At 46.4% G+C, this 19,405-nt stretch overlaps 1 protein-coding gene across 2 annotated transcripts in view; it reads right to left on the bottom strand.

The window, feature by feature from the left end:
• Positions 1-19,405, bottom strand: part of LOC111977812 (TBC1 domain family member 8-like) — a 31,215-nt gene that overhangs the window by 6,845 nt on the left and 4,965 nt on the right. For both annotated transcript variants that reach the window (XM_024007510.2, XM_024007519.2), the window contains exons 6-9: positions 9,063-9,270; positions 8,379-8,564; positions 8,075-8,227; positions 677-827 (exon numbers count right to left, since the gene is read on the bottom strand). In XM_024007510.2, coding sequence (XP_023863278.1) covers positions 677-827; positions 8,075-8,227; positions 8,379-8,564; positions 9,063-9,270 — 698 coding nt within the window. The remainder of the gene's footprint in view (positions 1-676; positions 828-8,074; positions 8,228-8,378; positions 8,565-9,062; positions 9,271-19,405) is intronic.

Genomic DNA, 19,405 nt, shown 5'->3' with positions numbered 1-19,405 from the left:
CTGGAGTGATGAATCACGCTTCACCGTCTGGCAGTCCGATGGACGAATCTGGGTTTGGCGGATGCCAGGATGACGCTACCTAACTGAATGCATATTGCCAACTGTAAAGTTAGGTGGAGGAGGAATAATGGGGCTGTTTTTCATGGCCCCTTAGTTCCGGTGAAGGGAAATCTTAACGTTACAGCATACAATGACATTCTAGACAATTCTGTGCATCCAGATTTGTGGCAACAGTTTGGTGAAGGCCCTTTCCTTTTTCAGCATGACAATGCCCCCATGCACAAAGCAAGGTCCATACAGAAATGGTTTGTCAAGATCGGTGTTGAAGAACTTGACCTGCCTGCACAGAGCCCTGACTTCAACCCCATCGTACACCTTCAGGATGAATTGGAACACCGATTGCGAGCCAGGCCTAATCASCCAACATCAGTGCCCGACCTCACTAATGCTTATGGCTGAATGGAAGCAAGTCTCCGCAGCAATGTTCCAATATCTATTGGAAAGCCTTCCCAGAATAGTGGAGGCTGTTATAGCAGCAAAGGGGTGGACCAACTTATTAATGCCCATGATTTTAGAATGAGATGTTCAACGAGCAAGTGTCCAATACTTTTGGTCATGTAGTGTATGTGKCCTGTTGTTATAGTAACCAATGACCTCAGACTCCTCCGTCCCTCACCAGAGAAGGTCATCCATAGCTCTCCCCGTAGCGACTCTGGTATCCCCATGGCAACCAGCTTCTGGATCTTCGCTGTACGGAACATGTGGACGCCTCGACCGTACTCCGGGAAGTGGTCCTCCCACAAACGCTCTTTCACCTGCTCCATGGTCTACAGGACACACACACAACCTTCAGCAAGCTGAATATAGTACTGTAAGCACATTCTTAAAACTATTAACCACAATAGCCGTGGCCTGTATTAGGAGGTCAAGTTACCCAGGATGCCAGCCAKGGGGAGAACAGGGATCAATATGTGTAAATAATAAAAGAGATGTACAGAGTCACAACTTCATCCCAGACCTGCCACTATATCACATTTAGCATACCCTGGTTTCCAGTCTGTTTCTGATGCGTTCTACTACATTTTTGGTATGACAACAACAAAGGAGTTGCTGTGTCGTTCTTGAATTACGTTGGCATTTGATTTTATGTATGCGGGTACATCTTCCCATCCTAAATCTACGAATATGGTAGCTTAATGACTTAAAAAAAAAAATTATAATATGATAACATTGTGCGACCATTAGGAGTAGTAACATGAATCATGGTAACACCAATGAGACAATTTAGGTAAATTAGTATTTTATGAAATTAATGCCACGAAAGTTAAATTCTTTAAAAATTATTTACTAAACTGATATGATTCATAATTTTGCTCACAATGTTATTTACCTTCATTGAAATTGACTAACACCAATACACTTTGGAACAAATAAATCAATCATGTACACTGTTTAGCAGATGTTATATGTGCAACCAGAGGGAAAAACATTCTAGACCACCTTTACTCCACACACAGAAACACGTACAAAGCTCTCCCTCGCCCTCCATTTGGCAAATCTGACCATAATTCTACCCTCCTGATTCCTGCTTACAAGCTMAAATTTAAGTAGGAAGCACTAGTGACTCAGTATAAAAAAGTGGTCAGATGAAGCAGATGCTAAACTACAAAATTGTTTTGCTAGCACAGACTGGAATATGTTCCGGGATTCTTCCGATGGCATTGAGGAGTACACCACATCAGTCACTGGCTTTATCAATAAGTGCATCAAGGACGTCGTCCCCTCAGTGACTGTACGTACAGTTGAAGTCGGAAGGTTACATACACTTAGTTTGGAGTCATTAAAACTTGTTTTCAACCACTCCACAAATTTCTTGTTTTGGCAAGTCGGTTARGACATCTAATTTGTGCAAATACACAAGTAATTTTTCCAACAATTGTTTACAGACAGATTATTTCACTTATAGTTCACTGTATCACAATTCCAGATGGTCAGACGTTTACATACACTAMGTTGACTGTGCCTTTAAACAGCTTGGAAAATTCCAGAAAATGACGTCATGGCTTTAGAAGCTTCTGATAGGCAAATTGAAATCATTTGAGTATATTGGAGGTGTACCTGTTGATGTATTTCAAGGCCTACCTTCAAACTCAGTGCCTCTTTGCTTGATATTGTGGGAAAATCTAAATAAATCAGCCAAGGGCTCAGAAAAAAAATTGTAGACCTCCACAAGTCTGGTTCATCCTTGGGAGCAATTTCCAAACGCCTGAAGGTACCACGTTCATCTGTACAAACAATAGTACGCAAATATAAACACGATGGAACAATGCAGCCGTTATACCGTTCTCTGTCTCCTAGAGATGAACGTACTTTGGTGCGTAAAGTGCAAATCAATCCCAGAACAGTAAAAGACCTTGTGAAGATACTGGAGGAAACAGGTACAAAAGTATCTATAGCAATGTAAAACGAGGCCTATATCGACATAACCTGAAAGGCCGCTCAGCAAGGAAGAAGCCACTGCTCCAAAACCGCCACAAAAAAGCCAGACTACGGTTTGCAACTGCACATGGGGACAAAGATCGTACTTTTTGGAGAAATGTCCTCTGGTCTGATGAAACTGTTTGGCCATAATGACCATCGTTATGTTTGGAGGAAAAAGGGGGATGTTTGCAAGCCGAAGAACACCATCCCAACCGTGAAGCATGGAGGTGGCAGCACCATGTTGTGGGTGTGCTTCGCTGCAGGAGGGTCTGGTGCACTTCACAAAATAGATGGCATCATAAGGATGGAAAATTATGTAGATATATTGAAGCAACACCTCAAGACATCAGTCAGAAAGTTAAAGCTTGGTCACAAATGGTCTTCCAAATGGACAATGACCCCAAGCATACTTCCATAGTTGTGGCAAAATGGCTTAAGAACAACAAAGTCAAGGTATTGGAGTGGCCATCACAAAGCCCTGACCTCAATCCTATAGAACATTTGTGGGCAGAACTGAAAAAGCGTGTGCGAGCAAGGCCTACAAACCTGACTCAGTTACACCAGCTCTGTAAGGAGGAATGGGCCAAAATTCACCCAACTTATTGTGGGAAGCTTGTGGAAGGCTACCCGAAATGTTTGACCCAAGTTAAACAATTTAAAGGCAATGCTACCACATACTAATTGAGTGTATGTAMATTTCTGACCCACTGGGAATGTGATGAAAGAAATAAAAGCTGAAGTAAATAATTCTCTCTACAATTATTCTGACATTTCACATTCTTAAAATAAAGTGGTGATCCTAACTTTTTTTATTTTACTAGGCAAGTCAGTTAAGAACAAACTCTTATTTTCAACGACGGTCTAGGAACAGTGGCTTAACTGCTTTGTTCAGGGGCAGAACAACAGATTTTTACCTTGTCAGCTCGGGGATTTGATCTTGCAACCTTCCGGTTACTAATCCAACGCTCTAACCACAAGGTTACCTGCCACCCCGACCTAAGACAGGGAATTTTTACTAGGATTAAATGTCAGGAATTGTGAAAAACTGAGTTTAAATGTATTTGGCTAAGGTGTATGTAAACATCCCACTTCAACTGTACATACCCCAACCAGAAGCCATGGATTACAGGCAACATTCACACAGAGCTAAAGGGAAGAGCTGCCGCGTTCAAGGAGCGGGACTCTAACCCGGAAGCTTATAAGAAATCCCGCTATGCCCTCCGACGAACCATCAAACAGGCAAAGTGTCAATACAGGACTAAATCGAATCGTACTACACCGGCTCCGACACTCGTCGGATGTGTCAGGGCTTGCAAACTATTACAGACTACAAAGGGAAGCACAGCCGAGAGCTGCCCAGTGACACGAGCCTACCAGACAAGCTAAATAACTTCTATGCTCGCTTTGAGGCAAATAACACTGAAACATGCATGAGAGCACCAGCTGGTCCGGATGACTGTGTGATCACGCTCTCCGCAGCCGATGTGAGTAAGAACTTTAAACAGGTCAACATTTACAAGGCCGCAGGGCCAGACAGATAACCAGGACGTGTACTCCGAGCATGCGCTGACCAACTGGCAAGTGTCTTCACTGACATTTTTAACCTCTCCCTGTCTGAGTCTGTAATACCAACATGTTTCAAGCAGACCACCATAGTCCCTGTGCCCAAGAACACTAAGGTGACCTGCCTAAATGACTACTGACCCGTAGCACTCAAGTCTGTAGCCATGAAATGCTTTGAAAGGCTGGTCATGGCTCACATTAACACCATTATCCCAGAAACCCTAGACCCACTCCAATTTGCATACTTCACCAACAGATCCACAGATGATGCAATCTCTATTGCACTCCACACTGCTCTTTCACACATGGACAAAAGGAACACCTATGTGAGAATGCTATTCATTGACTATAGCTCAGCGTTCAACACCATAAGCTAAGGACCCTGGGACTAAATACCTCCCTCTGCAACTGGATCCTGGACTTCCTGACGTGCCGCCCCCAGGTGGTAAGGGTAGGTAAAAACACATCCGCCACGCTGATCCTCAACAGGGGGGCCCCTCAGGGGTGCGTGCTCAGTCGCCTCCTGTACTCCCTGTTCACTCATGACTGCATTGCCAGGCACGACTCCAACACCATCATTAAGTTTGCTGAAGACACAACAGGGGTAGGCCTGATCACTAGAAACAATGAGACAGCCTATAGGGAGGAGGTCAGAGACCTGACCGTGTGGTGCAAGGACAACAACCTCTTCCTCGACGTGACCAAGACAAGGCAGATGATTGTGGACTACAGGAAAAGGAGGACCGAGCACGCCCCCATTCTCATTGACGGGGCTGCAGTGGAGCAGGTTCAGAGCTTCAAGTTCCTTGGCGTCCACATCACCAACAAACTAACATAGTCCAAGCACACCAAGACAGTCGTGAAGAGGGCACAACAAAACCTATTCCCCCTCAGGAGACTGAAAAGATTTGGCATGGGTCCTCAGATCCTCGAAAGTTTTTACAGCTGCACCATCGAAAGCATCCTGACAGGTTGCATCACTGCCTGCGGCCTCAGACCGCAAGGCACTACAGAGGGTAGTCCGTACGGCCCAGTACATCCCCAGGGCTAAGCTTCCTGCCATCCAGGACCTCTATACCAGGCAGGGTCAGAGGAAGGCCCTAAAAATTGTCAAAGACTCCAGCTACTCTAGCCATAGACTGTTCTCTCTGCTACCGCACGGCAAGCGGTACCGGAGTGCCAAGTCTAGGTCCAAGAGACTTCTAAACAGCTTCTACCCCCAAGCCATAAGACTCCTGAACAGCTAATCAAATAGCTACCCAGACTATTTGCATTTCCCCCCCACCCTTCTACGCTGCTGCTACTCTCTGTTAATATCTATGCATAGTCACTTTAATAACTCTACCTATAGAATTTAATAACTCTACCTCAGAGATGGCCGCCTCGCTTCGCGTTCCTAGGAAACTATGCAGTATTTTGTTTTTTTACGTGTTATTTCTTACATTGGTACCCCAGGTAATCTTAGGTTTCATTACATACAGTCGGGAGGAACTACTGAATATAAGAGCAACTTATAGTCAACTCACTATCATTACGACCAGGAATATGACTCTCCCGAAGCGGATCCTGTGTTTTGCCTTCCACCCAGTACAATGGATCAGATCCCAGCCGGCGACCATAAACAACGACGCCGTAAAAGGGGCAAATGAAGCGGTCTTCTGGTCAGGCTTCGGAGACGGGCACATCGCGCTCCACTCCCTAGCATACTACTCGCCAATGTCCAGTCTCTTGACAACAAGGTTGATGAAATCCGAGCAAGGGTAGCATTCCAGAGAGACATCAGAGACTGTAACGTTCTTTGCTTCACGGAAACATGGCTCACTCGAGAGACGCTAACGGAGTCGGTGCAGCCAGCTGGTTTCTTCACGCATCGCGCCGACAGAAACAAACATCTTTCTGGTAAGAAGAGGGGCGGGTGGGTATGCCTTATGATTAACGAGACGTGGTGTGATCATAACAACATACAGGAACTCAAGTCATTCTGTTCACCTGACTTAGAATTCCTCACAATCAAATGTCGACCGCATTATCTACCAAGGGAATTCTCTTCGATTATAATCACAGCCGTATATATTCCCCCCCAAGCAGACACATCGATGGCCCTGAACGAACTTTATCTGACTCTATGTAAACTGGAAACCACACACCCTGAGGCTGCATTCATCGTAGCTGGGGATTTTAACAAGGCTAATCTGATAACAAAACTCCCTAAATTCTATCAGCATATCGATTGTGCTACCAGGGCTGGTAAAACCCTAGATCATTGTTATTCTAACTTCCGCGACGCATATAAGGCCCTCCCCCGCCCTCCTTTCGGAAAAGCTGACCACGACTCCATTTTGTTGCTTCCAGCCTACATACAGAAACTAAAACAAGACGCTCCAGCGCTCAGGTCTGTTCAACGCTGGTCCGACCAATCTCACTCCACGCTTCAAGACTGCTTCGATCACATGGATTGGGATATGTTCCGCATTGCGTCCAACAACAACATTGACGAATACGCTGATTTCAGCGAGTTCATTAGAAAGTGCATCGGCGACATAATACCCACAGCAACGATTAAAACATTCCCAAACCAGAAACCATGGATTGATGGCAGCATTCGCGTGAAACTGAAAGCGCGAACCACTGCTTTTAACCAGGGCAAGGTGACCGGAAACATGACCGAATACAAACAGTGTAGCTATTCCCTCCACAAGGCAATCAAACAAGCTAAGTGCCAGTATAGAGACAAAGTAGAGTCGCAATTCAACAGCTCAGACACAAGAGGTATGTGGCAGGGTCTACAGTCAATCACGGATTACAAAAAGAAAACCAGCCCCGTCGCGGATCAGGATGTCTTGCTCCCAGACAGACTAAATAACTTTTTTGCTCGCTTTGAGGACAATACAGTGCCACTGACACGGCCCGCTACCCAGACCTTAATCCCATCGAGAACTTGTGGTCAATCCTCAAGAGGCAGGTGGACAAACAAAAACCCACAAATTCTGACAAACTCCAAGCATTGATTATGCAAGAATGGGCTGCCATCAGTCAGGATGTGGCCCAGAAGTTAATTGACAGCATGCCAGGGCGGATTGTAGAGGTCTTGAAAAAGAAGGGTCAACACTGGAAATATTGACTCTTTGCATCAACTTCATGTAATTGTAAATAAAATTCTTTGACACGTATGAAATGCTTGTAATTATACTTCAGTATACCATAGTAACATCTGACAAAAATATCTAATGACACTGAAGCAGCCAACTTTGTGAAAATTAATATTTGTGTCATTCTCAAAACTTTTGACCACGACTGTACATATTACCTCGACACCGGTGCCCCCACACATGGACACATTGACTCTGTACCGGTACTCCCTGTATATAGCCCAGCTATTGTTATTTACTGCTGTTCTTTAATTATTTAAAGAGCAGCAGTAAATAAGGCGGTAACACCAATGACATAAAACTGAGTGACACACATTATACTGTTAAAAAAAAAGGTATTTTAATAGCCTTATTTGTTTTTGTTGATCTATACAATATATGAAATACTTCTGTTCACTGTCTAGGATTCAAAATAGTAGATAGATATCTCTAAATCCCCAAAACATGTCACTATACCTCTCTCTACATATCACCAGTGGGACAAGCCAATTTGCTAGCCCCCAGTAGTTTTTACAATGCATACWAATAAATATGTACATATGCTCTTATTAAATAACAGTCAAATAAATATAACATTTATTTGTAATGTTTTTGTAATTTTAAAGTGTTTTTACATGGTGCCAAAATCAAGGGACAGCATTTACCACCGGAATTCAAGAATCACCCTACTTCAACTAGAAACTGGAAACCAAGCTAAACCTTAAACCAGTCCTAATTCACAATGCTAAACATCAAGCCTAGACTGAAAACTCATTGGCCAATGTAGTCCTGATATGGCTGCAGCCACCATTATTATGGTATCTGCTATCTAAACACCATAATAATAAAGGCCCTATTCATATCAGGGCTACAGCCTATGGTGCGCCAGTTTCCATACTCACAGCCGTGCTGTTGTTGGGGTCAGGTTGAGAGTGATGGTAGCATGCCATCAGAGCCTCTGTGTTCACTGTTTGACGTAGTGGTTTCTCCTCGATATCCTCCCCGTCACAGTACATGGTGTCATAGCAGAAGGTGTAGTAGGGAGACGAGGAGGTCTGGAGCGGCCAAACACCAGAATTAGTCAAATATACACAATTAATATACAGTAATTCTGCTTTGTGGACTAGGCCTGTTGGGCATCACCATGAGATGATGTGTGTAATTGACAACAGACATTTAGCAGTTAGTAGTGTTGCTGTAGCATACCAGAGATTTCTTGCTGCGGAACATGGAGTGTTTCCACTGCAGGGCTCTGAGGCGTGATGTCAGACTGTCCACCAGGCTGTCTCTGTCCTGCAGCTCGATCAGCTGGAAGGCCTTCTTACTCCTCACGCTGACGATCACTGGGTTGGGCAGCAGGCTGGTGCTCTCCGCCTTCTCTATGGAGATCACCTGACAATAAAACAGGAGGAGACAGGGGTCAGAGGTGAACAGCCAAAGAAATAACTGTAGCGCTATTTACTTATAAAACAGTAATAACACAGTAATAAACTATGAATAACTTTTATGTATAGCAGAGCCATACATACATCTATATATAGCTTAATGTATGACTGACTGGTATATAATGTAGATAACCATTGTAAAGCTAAAGGTGTAAACTCTAACACTTCCAACAACACTGTGTAAACAGCAGTAGCCACATTCCACCTGCGTTACACTTTAACCAGCAGAGAAGCAGGGTCAACATAGTATGTAGCCAAAATACACCACCCCTCCAAAATACACCACCTCTAGCACAAAATACACTGCAGTACACTGATAAAGGCTCTCCTCTGGGAAGGCTGGATTAACCTTAAGAGCTAGGCTAGGGGAACTTGTGAGGGATTTTTGTGTGAGACCTTTCTATAAATCAAATAGGGAGGCACTGCAATATGGTACTATGGGTACCTCTGAGAGAGGGATAAGCAGGCTGCAGTGGCCCTCCTCTCGGCTGGCGAAGCATAGGTAGCTGTCGGTGGTGAAGAGTGTTCCTGTCGTGTGACAGCGGGCATGGGGCGTCCACACTGAACACAGTGCCACCTCCTGAAGACGTTCGCCCCGCGGTAGCCGAAATAGAGCCAGGACATATGTCCTTAACGCCTGCTCCTCCAGAACCCTGAGGGGGAAGAGTTAGAGGGACACTCAGAAATAAATACTTAGCTGGCAGGGGGGAAAGAGATACAGTGTGACACAAACAGTGAAACGTTCTGTTGCAAATGAGTGACAGCTAGGAATTCAACCTCCATGATAGAGAGAGGGAGAGCGTAAATGAGAGATTGTGGGTGAATCCTCACGGCCTTGTTGCCTTTAGTGACCCAGACATTTCTGACAGAGAGAGTCAGGAACACTTGAATGGTAATTCCACCAATTTTCAATCTCATTTTCATTATCTCCAGTACCATACAAGTGTCTACATATGTGGAAATGGCGTATTTCTACATTTACTTCTACTCAATGACATCATCAAAAGTTTAAACATTTAAAAAACATTGATTTTCAAACACTATGAGATTCACGGTGACGTGGGGAGCAAGAAAATACCCTCCCTATGGCTAGAAACTCATTGCAGGTTTTGAAAATCACAGTTTCTTTACTTTTAATCCTACCCTGTTTTTTTAGGACCTTTTGTTCTTATCTTTTTAACCAATGATCATTGAAACGCGTTTTCAAATCAAATCTTATTTGTCACATGCGCCGAATACAACAGGACCTTACCAATTGGAGCCTCCCGAGTGGCGCAGCGGTCTAAGGCATTGCATTGCAGTGCTTGAGGCATCACTACAGATCCAGGTTCGACCCCAGGCTGTGTCACATCCGGCCGTGACCGGAGGTCCCATAGGGCGGCGCACAATTGGCCCAGCGTCATCCAGGTTAGGGGAGGGTTTGGCCAGGGGGGGCTTTACTTGGCTCATCGTGTTCTAGTGACGCCTTGTGGCGGGCCGGGCGCCTGCAGRCTGATTTCGATCGTCAGTTGAATTGTGTTTCCTCCGACACATTGGTGCAGCTGGCTTCCAGGTTAAGTGGGCGGGTATTAAGGAGAGCGGTTTAGAGAGTCATGTTTCGGTGGATGCATGACTCGACCTTTGTCGCTCCCAAGCCCATTCAAAAGTTGCAGCAATGAGACAAGATCGTAACTGGATCGCAATTGGATATCACGAAATTGGGGAGAAATAGGTGGACAAAAAAATAAATAAAATAATAATTTACTAATTAAACTAAATTAAAAATAGTAACACAATAAATTAACAATAACGAGGCTATTTACAAGGGGTACCAGTACTGAGTCAATGTGCAGGGGTACGGGGTAGTCACGGTAATTGAGGTAATATGTACACTACCGGTCAAAAGTTTTAGAACACCTACTCACACAAGGATTTTTCTTTATTTTTACTATTTTCTACATTGCATAATAATAGTGAAGACATCAAACTATGATCTGTTTCAACTGTCTTTATGATTGTCTCCACCCCACTCCAGGTGTCGCCCATCTTCCCCATTATCCCCTGTGTATTTATACCTGTGTTCTCTGTTTGTCTGTTGCCAGTTTGTCTTGCTTTTTCCAGTCTGCTTTTCTCACCCTCCTGGTTTTGACCCTTGCCTGTCCTGACTCTGAGCCCGCCTACCTGACCACTCTGCCTGCCCCTGAACCTGAGACTGCATGCCGACCTGTCCCTTTGGCCCCCTCTGGATCACCGACCTCTGCCTTACCCTGACCCTGAGCCTGCCTGCCGTCTGGTACTGTTGACCCACATCTGGTTTACTGAACCCTGCCTGCCTTGACCTGTCTATCGCTTGCCCCTGTTGAAATATGTTTATTCGACGTGGTCTGCATCTGGGTCTTACCTTCATACCTGATAATATTTTTTTTTWACAAATCTAAATATATTTTACATTTGAGATTCTTCAAAGTAGCCACCCATTGCATTTATGACAGCTTTGCACACTCTTGGCATTCTCTCAATCAGCTTCACCTGGAATCCTTTTCCTACAGTCTTGAAGAAGTTCCCACATATGCTGAGCTCTTGCTTTTCCTTCACTCTGTGGTCAGACTCATCCCAAACCATCTCAATTTGGTTGAGGTTGGGGGATTGTGGAGGCCAGGTCATCTGATGCAGCACTCCATCACTCTCCTTCTTGGTAAAATAGCCCTTACACCGCCTGGAGGTGTGTTGGGTCATTGCCCTGTTGAAAAACAAATGATAGTCCTACTAAGCCCAAACCAGATGGGATGACGTATCGCTGCAGAATGCTGTGGTAGCCACAGTGATTAAGTGTGCCTTGAATTCTAAATAATTCCCAGAGTGTCACCAGTAAAGCACCCCCACACCATAACACCTCCTCATTCATGCTTTACGGTGGGAAATATACATGCAGAGATCATCCGTTCACCCACACCGCGTCTCACAAAGACACGGCAGTTGGAACCAAAAATCTCCAATTTGGACTCCAGACCAAAGGACAAATTTCCACCGGTCTAATGTCCATTGGTCGTGTTTCTTGGCCCAAGCAAGTCCCTTCTTCCCATTGGTGTCCATTAGTAGTGGTTTCTTTGTAGCAATTCGACCATGAAGGCCTGATTCACACAGTCTCCTGTGAACAGTTGATGTTGAGATGTGTCTGTTACTTGAACTCTGTGAAGCATTTATTTGGGCTGCAATTTCTGAGGTGTGTAACTCTAATGAACTTATCCTCTACAGCAGAGGTAACTCTGGGTCTTCCATTCCTCTGGCGGTCCTCATGAGAGCCAGTTTCATCATAGCGCATGATGGTTTTTGTGACTGCACTTGAAGAAACTTTCAAAGTTCTTGAAATGTTCCATATTGACTGACCTTCATGTCTGAAAGTTATGATGGACTGTCRTTTCTCTTTGCTTATTTGAGCTGTTCTTGCCATAATATGGACTTTGTATTTCACCAAATAGGGCTGTCTTCTGTATACCACCCCTACCTTGTCACAACACAACTGATTGGCTCAAATGCATTAAGATGGAAAGAAATTCCACAAATTAACTTTTAAGAAGGCACACCTGTTAATTGAATTGCATTCCAGGTGACTACCTCATTAAGCTGGTTGAGAGAATGCCAAGAGTGTGCAAAGCTGTCATCAAGGCAAAGGGTGGCTATTTGAAGAATCTCAAATATAAAATATATTTTGATTTGTTTAACACTTTTTTTGGTTACTACATGATTCCATGTGTTATTTCATAGTTTTGATGTCTTCACTATTATTCTACAACGTAGAAAATAGTAAAAATAAAGAAAACCCTTGAATGAGTAGGTGTTCTAAAACTTTTGACCAGTAGTGTACATGTAGGTAGGGATAAAGTGACTGCATAGATAATAAACAGAGAGTAGCAGCAGCATACAGTGGAGAGAGAACAAGTATTTGATACACTGCCGATTTTGCAGGTTTTCTACTTACAAAGCATGTAGAGGTCTGTAATTTTTATCATAGGTACACTTCAACTGTGAGAGACGGAATCTAAAACAAAAATCCTGAAAATCACATTGTATGATTTTTAAGTAATTATTTGCATTTTATTGCATGACATAAGTATTTGATACATCAGAAAAGCAGAACTTAATATTTGGTACAGAAACCTTTGTTTGCAATTACAGAGATCATACGTTTCCTGTAGTTCTTGACCAGGTTTGCACACACTGCAGCAGGGATTTTTTGGCCCACTCCTCCATACAGACCTTCTCCAGATCCTTCAGGTTTCGGGGCTGTCGCTGGCAATACGGACTTTCAGCTCCCTCCAAAGATTTTCTATTGGGTTCAGGTCTGGAGACTGGCTAGGCCACTCCAGGACCTTGAGATGCTTCTTACGGAGCCACTCCTTAGTTGCCCTGGCTGTGTGTTTCGGGTCGTTGTCATGCTGGAAGACCCAGCCACGACCCATCTACAATGCTCTTACTGAGGGAAGGAGGTTGTTGGCCAAGATCTCGCGATACATTCCCCATCCATCCTCCCCTCAATTCGGTGCAGTCGTCCTGTCCCCTTTGCAGAAAAGTATCCCCAAAGAATGATGTTTCCACCTCCATGCTTCACGGTTGGATGGTGTTCTTGGGGTTGTACTCATCCTTCTTTTTCCTCCAAACACGGGCAGGTGGAGTTTAGACCAAAAAGCTCTATTTTGTCTCATCAGATCACATGACCTTCTCCCATTCCTCCTCTTGATCATCCAGATGGTCATTGGCAAACTTCAGACGGGCCTGGACATGCGCTGGCTTGAGCAGGGGGACCTTGCGTGCGCTGCAGGATTTTAATCCATGACGGCGTTAGTGTGTTCTAATGGTTTTCTTTGAGACTTGGTCCCAGCTCTCTTCAGGTCATTGACCAGGTCTGCCGTGTAGTTCTGGGCTGATCCCTCACCTTCCTCATGATATTGATGCCCCACGAGGTGAGATCTCTGCATGGAGCCCAGACGAGGGTGATTTGACCGTTCATCTTGAACTTCTTCCATATTTTAATAATTGCGCCAACAGTTGTGCCTTCTCACCAAGCTGCTTGCCTATTGTCCTGTAGCCCATCCCAGCCTTGTGCAGGTCTACAATTGTATCCCTGATGTCCTTACACAGCTCTCTGGTCTTCGCTATTGTTGAGAGGTTGGAGTCTGTTTGTATTGAATGTGTGGACAGGTGTCTTTTATACAGGTAACGAGTTCAAACGAGTGCAGTTAATACAGGTAATGAGTGGAGAACAGGAGGGCTTCTTAGAAGAAAAACTAACAGGTCTGTGAGAGCCGGAATTCTTACTGGTTGGTAGGTGATCAAATACTTGTCATGCAATAAAATGCAAATTAATTACTTAAAAATCATACAATGTGTTTTTCAGGATTTTTGTTTAGATTCCGTCTCTCACAGTTGAAGTGTTACTTATGATAAAAATTACAGACCTCTACATGCTTTGTAATAGGAAAACTGCAAAATCGGCAGTGTATCAAATACTTGTTTTCTCCCACTGTATTGTGAAGAGTGTGAAGGATTGTGAATGTATTCTGCAGTGGTGGAAAAAGTACCCAACTCTGTCATATTGAGTAAAAGTAAAAATACCTTAATTGACCTTGGCTGCTGGTGCGGGGTGGAATGACAGGCCCTGATGGACCACTACCGATGCAGCCTTCGCAGACGTCCGGGAGCTAGCTTGTCGGGACACTACACTCTCCCTCGACGAGCTTATAGACAGGTCGATCCGACTGGACAAACGTGCTAGCTGCCCCCGGGCGTTCAGAGGGGGGTCCTGTTCAGTTCACCTCCCAGCCTCCCGCTCCAACTCGATGGAGGGAGGAGCTGCATCTAGGGGGACCGGATCGCGGACTCGCCAGTAAGTTGGGTATTCCGTTGGTGCAGATAGACACCACCTTTCCCCGTGCACTTCCTTAGATAGGCCGACCTGTTAGGGTCAGGGCTGGTCAGGGAGGCCACGATACCGCTGGACATGGTAACGCAGGGGAATCATAGGGAGGGATCAGTTTCTACCTATTGATTCACCTGCGTTTCAGTGGGTGTTGGGATCTCCTGTGGGCTATTACAATCCCCTCATTTCCTGGAGACAGGGGGCTCTTCAGGGTGGTCAGAGGAGTGTTCAGGTAGTGTATTAGGAGATTTCCATCGTGCCACGTTGGAGAGTCCAGACCAGGTTTCCACTGTGCGCATCCCCCCAAATATGCCGATTTGGCGATCGCTTTTGTAAAAAAAAGCGACCAAATTACCACGCCCATCGACGGGGGATTGCGTGATAAACCTCGCAGGAGAACGCTGCACTTCCCAGGAGTCAGTGTACCCACTGTCTCAGGAGGAGACGTTGGCTATGGAGACATATGTCACGGAAACTCTAGACAGGGGTTCATTCGGCCCTCCATGTCACCTGCTCCTCGAGGTTCTTTTTGTAAGAAAAAGGAGGGAGGACTGCGTCCGTGCATTGATTATCGAGGTCTAAATTCGATCAAGTGGGATTTAGTTATCCGCTACCTCTCATCGCTACGGCGGTGAATCATTTCACGGAGCGCGTTTTTTTCACAAAACAGGATCTCAGGAGCGCGTATATCTGGTGCGTATTCGGGAGGGAGACGAGTGGAAAACAGCTTTAGTACCACATCAGGCACTATGAGTACCTCGTCATGCGTATGTGGTTAAAGAATGCTCCAGCCGTCTTTCAATCCTTTGTCGATGAGATATCTCAGGGACCTGACCGGGCAGGGTGTGGTGGATACATTGATGACATCTGATCTATTCTGCCACACGCGCCGCGCATGTCTCCCTGGTGCGCAAGGTACTTGGCGATGCTGGAGCATGACCTATACGTCTAAGGTTCTTGAGAAATGTGTGTTCTCCAAACGAGCCGTTTCCTTCCTGGGTTATCGCATTTCCACCTCGGGGGTGGTGATGGAGTGTGACCGCGTTAATGCCGTGCATAATTGGCCGACTCCGACCACGGTAAAGGAGGTGCAGCGGTTTTTGCGGTTTGCCAATTACTACCGGAGGTTTATCCGGGGTTTTGGCCAATTGGCGGCGCCTATTACCTCACTGCTGAAGGGGGGGCCGGTGCGTTTACGGTGGTCGGCCGAGGCAGATGGAGCTTTCAGCCAGCTGAAGGCTCTGTTTACTGACGCGCCCCTGTTGGCGCATCCGGACCCTTCGTTAGCATTCATAGTGGAGGTGGATGCGTCCGAGGCTGGTGTTGGAGCCGTGCTATCACAGAAGCTCCGCCCCTGCGCTTTCTTTTCTAAGAGGCTGGATCCGGCGGAGCGGAACTATGATGTGGGGGACCGGGAGTTGCTAGCTATGGTAAAAGCCCTGAAGTTGTGGAGACACTGGCTTGAGGGGGCTAAACACCCTTTCCTCATCTGGACTGACCACCGCAATCTGGAGTATATCCGGGCGGCGAGGAGACTGAATCCGCGTCAGGCTAGGTGGGCCATGTTCTTAACCCGATTTAGATTTACCATATCTTATCGACCAGGGTCTCTTAACACTAAGGCCGACGCGCTGTCCCGTCTCTATGACACTGAGGACTGGTCCATCGATCCAACTCCCATCCTTCCAGCTTCTAGGCTGGTGGCTCCGGTGGTATGGGAGGTGGACGCGGACATCGAGCGGGCGTTGTGGTTGGAACCTGCGCCCTCACAGTGTCCGACCGGCCTCAGGTATGTGCCACTTGGTGTCCGTGATCAATTGATTCGGTGGGATCACACTACCGTCTTCAGGTCATCCGGGGATTGCGAAGACGGTGCGTGGTCTTAGGGGTAAATACTGGTGGCCCACCTTAGCTAAGGACGTGAGGCTTTATGTCTCCTCCTGTCCGGTGTGCGCGCAGAGTAAGGCTCCTAGGCACCTGCCCAGAGGGAAGTTACAGCCCCTCCCGGTTCCACAACGGCCCTGGTCTCATCTATCGGTGGACTTTCTTACTGATCTTCCCCCATCTCAGGGGAACACTACCATTCTGGTCGTTGTGGATCGGTTCTCTAAGTCCTGCCGTCTCCTCCCATTGCCTGGTCTCCCTACGGCCCTACAGACTGCRGAGGCTCTATTTACCCACGTCTTCCGGCACTACGGGGTGCCGGAGGATATCGTATCTGATCGAGGTCCCCAGTTCACGTCCCGTGTTTGGAGGGCGTTTATGGAGCGTMTGGGGGTCTCGGTCAGCCTGACCTCTGGTTATCACCCCGAGAGTAATGGGCAGGTGGAAAGAGTGAACCAGGAAGTGGGTAGGTTTCTGAGGTCGTATTGCCAGGACCGGCCAGGAGAATGGGCGAGGTACGTCCCATGGGCGGAGTTGGCGCAGAACTCACTCCRTCACTCCTCCACRAACATATCGCCATTCCAATGCGTGCTGGGCWACCARCCGGTCCTGGCTCCGTGGCATCAGAGTCAGACCGAAGCTCCTGCGGTGGAGGAGTGGGTACAGCGCTCTAGGGAGACCTGGCGGGCAGTCCAGGACTCTCTTCAGCAGGCCGGTGGACGGCAGAAGAAGAGCGCTGACCGCCACCGCAGTGAGGCCCCTGTGTTCGCACCAGGGGACAGGGTCTGGCTCTCGGCCCGATACCTGCCCCTCCGCCTGCCCTGCCGGAAGCTGGGGCCGCAGTGTGTGGGGCCATTTAAAGTCCTGAGGAGGATAAACGAGGTGTGCATCGAGGGGTCCCCGGCGTACACGGTACGAGCTATTCTGGACTCGAGACGCCGGGTGAGGGGCCTGCAGTACCTCGTGGACTGGGAGGGGTACGGTCCGGAGGAGAGGTGCTGGGTACCGGTGGGGGACATTTTGGATCCTTCCCTCTTGAGGGACTTTCACCGCCTCCACCCGGATCGCCCTGCTCCTCGCCCTCCGGGTCGCCCTCGAGGCCGGGGTCGGCGCGCTGCGGGAGCCGCGCGTCTGGGGGGGGGGTACTGTCTACGAATCCCGCCGAAGATGGTGCCTCTTCCTGTTCGGGCGGCGCTCGGCGGTCGTCGTCGCCGGCCTACTAGCTGCCACCGATCCCCTTTTCTGTTTCATTTAGTTGTGTCTAATTTGTTGCACCTGTTTCGTGTTTAGGTTTGATTGTGGGCTATTTAAACCCAGTTGGCCCGCCGACTTTTGTGCGGGCTTGTTTTTCTGTTTGTGGTGTTTCGTTTATTCTTGTGGTGTCTGTTCCTATTCAGTTTAGTCCTGTTTGTTTGGACTGGGACTTTACGCGCCCTTGTGTGTGTGGCGTGACCGTCTCTCTGGTATTTTGGAATATTAAATCCACGTCCTTTTTGAACTACCCTGCTCTGTGCGCCTTCACTCACCACTTTTGAAATCGTGACATTAATAGAAAATGACTCAAGTAAAAGTAAAAGCAAAATTATTCTTGAGTATGAGTCTAAAAGTATTTGTTTTAAAATATACTTAAGTATCAAAAGTAAAAGTATAAATAATAAAAAATTCCTGATGTTAAAAAAACCTGATTACACTATTTTTTTTATTTTTTTTATTTACGGAAAGCCACGGGCACACTTCAACATTCAGACATAATTTAAAAACGAAGCATGTGTGTTTAGTGAGTCCACCAGACCAGAGGCAGTAGAGATGACCAGGGATGTTCGGTTGATAAGTGCTTGAATTTCACAATTTTCCTGTCCTGCTGTAAGGTTCTGATTTTCTTTTCTTAGTCAACCTTGTGTTATTTTTCTTTGTGTTCTTGAACGTAGCCCTGTTTCTTTGTGTTCTGGAACATAGCCCTGTCTTTCATTTTTGGTCATTGATTTCACCAGCTCCCTATTTAGTTCAGTTCTTTCTGTTTGTATGGTTGTGAGGTATTGTTTGTTTTTGACTGCCTACCTGTGTTTGACCATTGCCTGTGACCACGATTCCTGACTTCTGCGAAGGCTTGATAAACATCTGCACGTGAATCTACACCTTTTTCTACCTGAGKATTCATTACACCTGCTAAGCATTCAAAATTTAACGAGTACTTTCGGGTGTCAAGGAAAACGTATGGAGTAAAAAGTACAATATTTTCTTAAGGAATGTAGTGAAGTAAAAGTAGTAAAAAATATAAATAGTAAAGTACAGATACCCCCAAAAAGACTTAAGTAGTACTTTAAAGTATTTTTACGTAAGTACTTTACACTACTGTATGTGTGTGTAACAGTATAACTTTAAACCGTCCCCTCGCCCCGACACGGGCACGGGACCCTCTGCACACATCAACAACGGTCGCCCACGAAGCATCGTTACCCATCGCTCCACAAAGGCCGCGGCCCTTGCACATCAAGGGGAAACCCTACTTAAGTCTCAGAGCAAGTGACGTAACTGATTGAAATGCTAGTAGCGCGTACCCGCTAACTAGCTAGCCATTTCACATCCGTTACACTCACCCCCCTTTCAACCTCCTCCTTTTCCGCAGCAACCAATGATCCGGGTCAACAGCATCAATCTAACAGTATAACTTTATGGCGTCCCCTCGCCCCGACGCGAACCAGGGACCTTCTGCACACATCAACAACGGTCGCCCACGAAGCATCGTTACCCATCGCGCCACAAAGGCAGCGGCTCTTGCAGAGCAAGGGGAAACCCTACTTAAGTCTCAGAGCAAGTGACGTAACTGATTGAAATGCTAGTAGCGCGTACCCGCTAACTAGCTAGCCATTTCACATCCGTTACATGTGTGTGTTGGAGTGTCAGTGTAGTATGTGTGAGTGTGTGGCTAGAGTTCAGTGAGTGTACCTCAAGCCTGTGCAAGAGAAAAATTAGAAGAAGTAATGTAGACACTGTTTTGGTGCTGGAGA

Source organism: Salvelinus sp. IW2-2015, linkage group LG2 (assembly GCF_002910315.2).
Source record: "Salvelinus sp. IW2-2015 linkage group LG2, ASM291031v2, whole genome shotgun sequence".
NCBI classification, from domain to species: Eukaryota; Metazoa; Chordata; class Actinopteri; order Salmoniformes; family Salmonidae; genus Salvelinus; species Salvelinus sp. IW2-2015.
This window is presented reverse-complemented; position numbering and strand designations above follow the sequence as displayed.